This window comes from Wolffia australiana, chromosome 11 (assembly GCF_029677425.1).
Source record: "Wolffia australiana isolate 7733 chromosome 11, ASM2967742v1".
Lineage (NCBI taxonomy): Eukaryota > Viridiplantae > Streptophyta > Magnoliopsida > Alismatales > Araceae > Wolffia > Wolffia australiana.
In genome coordinates this window covers 1,311,662-1,320,184 of record NC_135845.1, presented here as the reverse complement: position 1 = coordinate 1,320,184, position 8,523 = coordinate 1,311,662, and the positions used below count along the sequence as shown (strand labels likewise).

The window sequence follows — 8,523 nt, the reverse complement described above, 5'->3', positions numbered from 1 at the left end:
GAGAGGGAGAGAGAGAGCTAGAGAGAGAGAGAGAGAGAGAGAGAGAGAAAGGTAGACTGAGAGAGAGAGAAAGATGACCGAGATAGAGAGATATAGAGAGAGAGACCAAGAGAGAGGGAAAGGTAGAGCAAGATTGACTAAGAGAGATAGAGAGACAATGATAGAGAGACACCAAGAGAGAGGGAAAGAGAGGGCAAGATTGACTAAGAGAGATAGAGAGAGACCAAGATAGAGGGAAAGGGAGACAAAGAAAAGGGCAAAGAGGTACCGAGGGAGAGATATAGACTGAGAGAGAAAGAGAAAGAGAGACAAAGAGAGTGGCAAAGAGAAACTGAGAGAGAGAAATATAGACCAAGAGAGAGGCAAAGAAATACGTAGAGAGATATCCTGAGAAGGAGAGAGGAAGACCGAGAAAGGGAGGGAGAGAGAGAATGAGAGAAAGAGAGACAAAGAGAGAGAGAGACCGTGAGGGATAGACTGAAATACTGAGAGTTAGAGGCACATAGAGAGAATAGGAGGAGAGCGAGAACTAAGTGACTCACAGTCACCAAGTGATAGAGGGAGAGTGCAAAATAGTCTCAGAGAGAAAGAGACAAACTATGGGAGGTCTACTAAATAGGGTTTGAAGCCAGGACGCCAAAAAACAATCAGGAACCTCTTGCAACAACGCTTCCTTATGTTGTTTGACAAGAAATATGCAAATAAAATGATATTGCATCATGTTGTTTGAAAATATCATAAAGATAGATGCACAAATACATCATAGATGCCCAAATACCTAATTACCTAGATATTCAAATACTTAAACTATGTAGAGATGGAAATATATGAGTATAAAATACATACATGCATAAATATAAAAAAATACACAGAAAAACAATGTTGTCTTTGCTTCTGTAGAGAATCCATGACAAAATGGAATCTTTACCTGCAAAAGTCGTTTGTTTTACTCTTTTAAATAATATTTTTTAACCAAAATTTAACTTTGATATTTAAACTTTCAATATAGTTTTACTAAACCATAACAGATATTTGATTGAACCAAGACTGAGACCGTAGGTTTAAGTTTAACGGTAGGTTTAGGTTTCCGCCAAAAACTAATACTGATACCGAAACTGTCAATCCCTTCAAGCAACATAATACGGAAGAGGGAAGAGAGGATGTCTAAAGCCCCATTCGATACTTTGACCTAAATCATGACAGAACAATTATACTATTTCTACTCGTTCACATGTTCTAACATCCCATCCCACGTGACAAGACAAAAACCAGACGCGAAGGCCCCTGACATGTGATGAGACCGTGACGGATGTTATCAAAATCCAGGGACGCGTGACGGGACAGGAGACGTGACTAACTAGACGCCACAATCTCATCAGTCAACGATCGTCATCCGTCCCGTCCCGTCCCCCAGCCCCACGTTATCCGTTGATAGGGCCGTTAACCTGTCCTCTCAAACTGCAATGGACTGCCTTCTTCTTCTTCATCTTCTTCTTCCTCTTCCTCTTCCTCTTCTTCTTCTTCTTCTTCTATTTCTTCTTCGATTTCATCTTCGTCGATTTCTTCTTCGATTTCATCTTCGATATCGACGATCGGCGGCGCCATGCGAGCGCGCGCCTCGGTCGCTCAGGCGTCGCCGCTATCGCGATTCAACACTCGCCGGCGCGACGTGGCGGCATCTCCGAAGCCGAAGCTTCAGCGCCCCGATCTTCATCTGCGAAGGCTGACCTCGCGAGTCTCCGAGCTCACGCGCAGGAGGCAGCTCGATCAGGTCATCCGTCGGTAGTCAGCGATTTGCGGTTTTTTTCGCGTGGATTTGACGGGATTTTGCTTCGATTTGAGCAGGTTTTCGAGGAAGTTCGGGCGGTAAAGCGGCGGTATGGCAAGTTGAACACGATTGTGATGAATGCGGTGATGGAAGCCTGCGTCCATTGCGGGAATGTGGACGCTGCTGTTGAGCTTTTTGACGAAATGTCTCGCCCTGATGGCTGCGGAGTTGATAAAATAACATTTTCTACGCTTCTCAAGGTAATTTTGTGGAAATCTTCTTGTATGGTATTCTAAAGGATGACTGAATTTGAGATTACACTATATAATTAAGAACGAATTCTTATCATAGAGTTGATAATACATACCTGAGTGGATAATTCTTATCATAGAGTTGATTTTACTTTTCAAAAAAAAAGATAATACATACCTGAGTGCATTGCCATCTTGATATTGTGTCAACAAGTAGTCCCTTTTGCTCCTAAAGTGGCCCATTTTGCTCTTGCCTTAGTTAAACTCGTGCCTTTGTTCTTTCTTGCGGAACCAAACCCTTCTACTCCTAAAGTCGCGCCTTTGACTTTGTTAGTTCGTAACCTTCCCAATCAATAAGATTAAACTTCACTTTTGAATCAAGAACTTTCCCCTATTTTTAGGCAAGAGGATCAACCTTTTCCTCTTTAGTTCATCCTAAATTACTCCATCATTATTTTTATCTAAAACTTAGCTCCCTTATATTTAACTAATATCTTAATCCTAATTTTTCTAAATCTAAGCCCCCTTATAGTTTTTCTTAATCGCTTTATTTGGGATTGAATTATAGCTTATAAAGCAAAATAAATGTCAACAAATTTTTCATGATAGTTTTTCTTGAATGACCAACCGATGTTTAATTGATTTAATATCCTTTTCAGGGATTGGGTAAAGCGGGAAGGATCGATGAAGCTTTTCAAATACTTGAATCTGTGGAGAGAGGGAACGCATCCGGAAAGCCGAAGCTATCTTCAGAACTAATCTACGGTCTGTTGAATGCCTTGCTTGAATCAGGTTAGTTCAAAGAACAGCTGCTTTGAACCCTTTTCTGAATATTCTCTAATTTAAAATTCTTTACTTTACCAATAACAACATAAATCTTTTTAATTATTTTTAAATTGATGAAATTCTTTTGTCCCTTTCTTGTAATGCTAAGTTCAATTGTTTAGTGCAGGGGATATGCGGCGAGCCAATGGTTTGCTTGCACGCTACCGAGTCTTGCTGCGCGAAGAGGGTCACTCTATACTCTTATACAACTTATTAATCAAGGTAGAAACTTCTTCTTTATTCAAAAAAAATTCCAGAGATAATTCCATTTTTAATTTCTTGATATAACTCATGTCAGGGTTATACGAACACCGACTTTCCGCTCGGAGCATTGGCCGTGCGTGATGAGATTCTTCGTCAAGGTTTGAAGCCTGACAAGCTGACCTACAACACTCTAATTCTTTCATGCGTCAAGTCCGGAAGAATGGACGTGGCGATGGGTTTGCTTTCGGAGATGAAGGTCTAATTAATCTGTTAATCTTTCAATCAGTGACCTGGTTTATAGTTTTCTCTTAAGCTGACAGTTAAATTGGTTCTCATGGTGTTTGTATCTCTCAGGAAGAAGCAAAAAAAACGAATAATGCAGATCTGTTTCCTGATACTATCACTTACACAACGTTGCTGCAGGTAAAAATTCACAGCTGTAATTATTAATAAAATCTCAGGTCTTCCCATGGCCTAGTAAAAACAGCAGATTTGAAATATTGAGGTGGATACCATTTTTTGTTATTTCTAAAATTAATCGTTAATCGTTTTTTTTTAACAAAAAAGGGCTTAATCATTAATCGTTATCGAAAAAGGGCGTGGAGATGCCATTCTATCCGAGATTCTTTTACTAAAAAAAATATTTCTGATAAAATTTTAAATAGTGTATAATGCGGGGTAATGTATCTGATAACATTGTGACAAAATTAAGATTCTTTGGTTCAACTTTACTTTATTAGGATGAAATTGAGATCATTCTTTTGGTGAATCACATTATTGTTGCATTTCCTATTTAGAAATTGAAATAATTGAAAATGTAGGGTTTTAGGTGCGCCAAGGATCTCCCGTCAGTTATGAAAACTGTAATGGAGATGAAGTCATCGCCAAACCTTGTCCATGATCGAGTTGCGTACACCGCCATTGTCGATGCGTTCTTGGGGTGCGATTCAACAAAGGGTAACATTTTTTCTTTTATCATTTACACACAAGTGGCCTCCAATGATACGTAATTTAATAAGTGGGAATGATTAATACATGACTTTTAATGTGATTTTGACATAAATTGCCCGAACAAAGAAAAAAGATAACACATCAATCAGCATATGTTCATAATCTTAAAACAGAAAATGGATTGCCTTACCGATCAATATTTAATATCAATTATTCAAAAAACAGATGCTCTGTGCATCTTCGGGGAGATCATCAAGCTGGCCGGCGCAAAGCCAAGCTTAAGGCCGAAGCCACATCTCTTCCTCTCCATGATGCGGAAATTTGCAGCTGAAGGAGACTTTAAAATGGTTGAGAGACTACACAGACGAATCTTGCCAGATTCTTCCGGCTTCATCTCTGCCGCGGCCCACAGAGAAGCCGAAGAACTTCTCATGGAGGCCGCCGCCAACAGCAACCGGGTACCTCCAATTGCCACCAAATTTAAGATGATTCTTGTTTGTGTTTGTCGTCTCATCGAAGTGGCGAGCTGTCGTAGTCCTCATCATTTGTCATCAACAGGATAAAATCATTACTCGTCTGCATCTGGATGACGAAGACGAGATTAAATCGTCTTCGTCCTCACCGATTGCAATGACGAGATAAAGTCATCATCGTTTTTTCGTCCTCCACAAGATGGCAATGACGATGACGAGATTAAATCGTCTTCGTCCTCACCAATTGCAATGACGAGATAAAGTCATCATCTTTTTTTCGTCCTCCACAAGATGGCAATGACGATGACGAGATTAAATCGTCTTCGTCCTCACCAATTGCAATGACGAGATAAAGTCATCATCATTTTTTGTCATCCACAAGATGGTAATGACGATGACGAGATTAAATCGTCTTCGTCCTCACCAATCGCAATGACGAGATAAAGTCATCATCATTTTTTGTCATCCACAAGATGGTAATGACGATGACGAGATTACATCGTCTTCGTCCTCACCGATTGCAATGGCGAGATAATGTCATCATCGTTTTTTGTCCTCCACAAGATGGCAATGACGAGATAAAATCATCGTCTTTCGTCTTCCACAGGATGGCAATGACGAGGTGCAATCATCATTGTCTTTTATTCTCGACACGATGGCGATGATGAGATGATATTATCACCATCTATTATCCTCTATGGGATGAGAATGATGGTATATAATAGACATTGTCCCATTATCCGCACGGCTCATGGACGGATGACGGAATGTCCGATCCTGACCTCATGTTGCCATCAACCATCCATCCTGGCCTTGTAATGTTTGATCATTAGCTGCCAATGATTTAATCTACAATGACGAAATTGTCATCATCTTGTCCTTGGGCAATGATAAGATTAAACGTCATCGTCTCATTGTAAAGCTCGTTCTGATGGCGATTTTGTCACCGTCATTCCTCCCTCGTCCTCAATAGCAAGGCTCGTCACTGTCTCTTACCGATGTCAGTCATCCGTCCTGACCTGGGGACGTTTGCTCTGTTCCGGTGCCGGTGATCTAATCCAGGTTCACAACCGTTGTCCCTCTGTTCCGTCATTCATTCGTCCAATTCCATCCGTTGTCCAGGACGAACGGTAGAGTCCACGAAGGATGACGGATGACCGTATGACATGATCGTCTTTGTCTGCTGGTGGATGACGACGACGAAATCAACGTCGTCTGTCAAGCCTTTAGACGATGACGACGAGAGGGTTTGGATGAATTTTGACTGAATTTTGATTCTTCGCTGAATTCCTTCTCTGGGTTTTGATTTTTAGCTGAATTCCTCCTCCGGATTTTGATTTTTAACTGAATTCCTTCTCTGGATTTTGATTTGTTGCTGAATTCCTCCTCTGGATTTTGATTATTTGCCGAATTCCTTCTCTGAGTTTTGATTCTTCGCTGAATTCCTCCTCTGGATTTTGATTCTTCGCCGAATTCCTTCTCTGAGTTTTGGTTCTTCGCAGAATTCCTTCTCTGAATTTTGATTATTTGCCGAATTCCTTGTCTGGATTTTGATTCTTCGCTGAATTCCTCCTCTGAATTTGATTCTTCACTGAATTCCTTCTCTGAATTTTGATTCTTTGCTGAATTCCTCAACTGGAATTTGATTCTTCCCTGAACTCCTCTGAATTTTGATTCTTCGGCAGGTCGATCTTGCACAGCAGATTCTCTCCAGCATCGTGAGAAGGGGGAGATGGAGCTCTTGGGCCAGTCGTGGCGGCATGGTGCTGAGAAACGATGATCCGATCTCTCTCTTTTCTGATAAATATAGATCTGATCTGATCAAATTTGAATTTCCCAGGCGGCTCTTCGCGTGGAGGCGCTCACCGGCTTCGCTGATTCCTCGCCAATTTTCCGGCCCCAAATTCTCAGCCAGGTCCGAAAATCAACCCAAAATCTCCTCGTTTTTTCCTCGTTCTTCCTGAATCCGAATCGGTTCTTGCAGATCTCTCTGGATGATCCGATTGAGAAGCATATGATTCCGTTCGAGGAGGCGAAGCCTCTGCGATCAAGCTCCATCCTGAGGAACGTCGCAATGAGATTCTATCGCGATTCGGCCGTCCCCGTCGTCGACGATTGGGGATCCTGCGTCGGTATCGTCCACCGCGCCGATTGCTGCGAGGTGAATCCCTGATTCCTTCCTCGATCTTGTTCTGATTTCTTCGATTCCTCCGCGATCACGCTTTCTTCCTCGATCTTGCTCCGAATTTGTCTTCGAGCCTAATTTCTTCGTCGGTTTGGCTCCGATATAGTATTCAACCTTGATTTCCTTCGCTATTTTTCTCTGATCTTCATTTCTTAAACTTTGGCTCCGATCTTGTCGTCAACCCTAATTTCTTCCACAATCTTTCTCCCATCCGATTCTCCACCATAATTTCTTCCTCAATCTTATGATCCGATCTAACGTTCAACCTTAATTTCAGCCGCGATCTTTCTCTGATCTTAATTTCTCCCTCAAACTCTTGCTCAGATCTAGCCTTCAACCCTAATCTCTTTCTCAATCTTTTACCTCGATCTTACTCTCGTCCCCTGGTCTAAATTTCTTCCTAAAACTTTTGCTCCGATCTAGTCTTCAACTCTTATTCCTTCCCGATCTCACTCTCATTCGGTATTCTACCGAAATTCTTCCTCAATCTTTTGCTCCGATCAGTTCTGTCAAAAAAAAAACTACTGCTCCGATCTGACCTTCCACTTTAATTTCTTCCTCGACCTTGCTCTGCTGTTGATTTCCTCCTCAACCTTTTTCTCCGATCTAGTCTTCAACCCTAATTTCTTCCACAATCTCACTCTCATTTGGTATTCAACCTAAATTCTTCCTCAATCTTTTGCTCCGATCTGGCCTTCGACCTCAATATCTTGCTCTGATCTTAATTGCCTCCTCAAACTTTTGCTCCAATCTACTCTTCAACCCTAATTCCTTCCCGTATCTCACTCTCATTTGGTATTCAACCTAAATTCTTCCTCAATCTTTCGCTCGATCTGGCCTTCGACCTTAATATCTTGCTCTGATCTTAATTTCCTCCTCGAAACTTTTTCTCCGATCAAGTCTTCAACTCTAATTTCGTCCACAATCTCACTCTCATTTGGTATTCAACCTAAATTATTCCTCAATCTTTCGGTCGATCTGGCCTTCGACCTCAATTTCTTACTCTGATCATAATTTCCTCCTCAAAATTTTCCTCCGATCCAGTCTTAACAACCAAAATTTCTTCCTCAATCATGCGCCAATCACGTCTTCGACGATGATTTCCTCCGCGATCTTGCACCGATCCGGTCTTCAGCCTCCGATTCCGTTCTCTGAACGTCATACCTGGTCGATCCGCGCAGCTCGATGCGCCGATCTCGGCGGCCATGGCGGGGCCGCCGCCGTTGGTCGACGCGTCGACCTCGACCGGGCGCGTCGTCGACCTTCTTCTGCAGAAGAAGTGCGAGATGGTGGTCGTCGTTACCGGCGGCGGGTCTAAGCCCGCGGGTATCTTCACCCGCCTCCAAATTCTCCCGCCCGTTCCCGCTGCTCCGCGGGTTCATCATACCGCGCTTTTTGACTCCGCCCGATTTTCCCCATCGGACGGCTGATTTTTGAATAGATCTGATGGCTCTGCGATCCGCGTATCTTGACCGTCCCCTCGTGCCATTGATCCGACGGTGGAGCGTTCCTCTGAGCAGATCTATCCCAAGGTTATTGATCCAACGGTGAGGATTTTCTCATATCCCATGGTGGGGTCCATACACAGGAGCAGTGTTGAGACTGTTGACTGATCCGATCTTCCCCCATCGAACGGCTGATTTTTTAATAGATCCGATGGCTCTGCGATCCGCGTATCCTGACCGTCGCCTGGAGAATTAATCCGACGGTGGAGGTTTTCTCTGAGGAGATCTATCCCAAGGTGATTGATCCGACGGTGAGGATTTTCTCTGAGCCCGCGGTGGGGTCCACACGGAGGAGCGGGACTGTTAACTGATCCGATCTTCCCCATCGGACGGCTGATTTTTGAATAGATCCGATGGCTCT

At 42.8% G+C, this 8,523-nt stretch overlaps 1 protein-coding gene across 1 annotated transcript; it reads left to right on the top strand.

Annotated features, from left to right (window-relative positions):
- Window positions 1-1,471: 1,471 nt before the first annotated feature.
- LOC144709239 (pentatricopeptide (PPR) repeat-containing protein / CBS domain-containing protein) lies at window positions 1,472-8,123 on the top strand. The gene is made up of 12 exons (XM_078582715.1): window positions 1,472-1,771; window positions 1,846-2,028; window positions 2,679-2,811; window positions 2,972-3,066; window positions 3,143-3,304; window positions 3,403-3,471; window positions 3,870-4,005; window positions 4,225-4,457; window positions 6,158-6,235; window positions 6,313-6,387; window positions 6,457-6,633; window positions 7,839-8,123. Exons 1-12 carry the CDS (start codon window positions 1,604-1,606, stop codon window positions 8,085-8,087), a joined length of 1,758 nt encoding a protein of 585 aa, XP_078438841.1. The 5' UTR covers window positions 1,472-1,603; the 3' UTR covers window positions 8,088-8,123.
- Window positions 8,124-8,523: the final 400 nt, after the last annotated feature.

Coding starts and splice junctions, on each gene's coding strand:
- LOC144709239 (XM_078582715.1), top strand. CDS start 1,604: ATGCGAGCGCGCGCCTCGGTCGCTCAGGCGTCGCCGCTATCGCGATTC. Junction 3,305..3,402: donor GTTTGCTTTCGGAGATGAAG/GTCTAATTAATC, acceptor TGTATCTCTCAG/GAAGAAGCAAAAAAAACGAA. Junction 6,634..7,838: donor ACCGCGCCGATTGCTGCGAG/GTGAATCCCTGA, acceptor CGATCCGCGCAG/CTCGATGCGCCGATCTCGGC.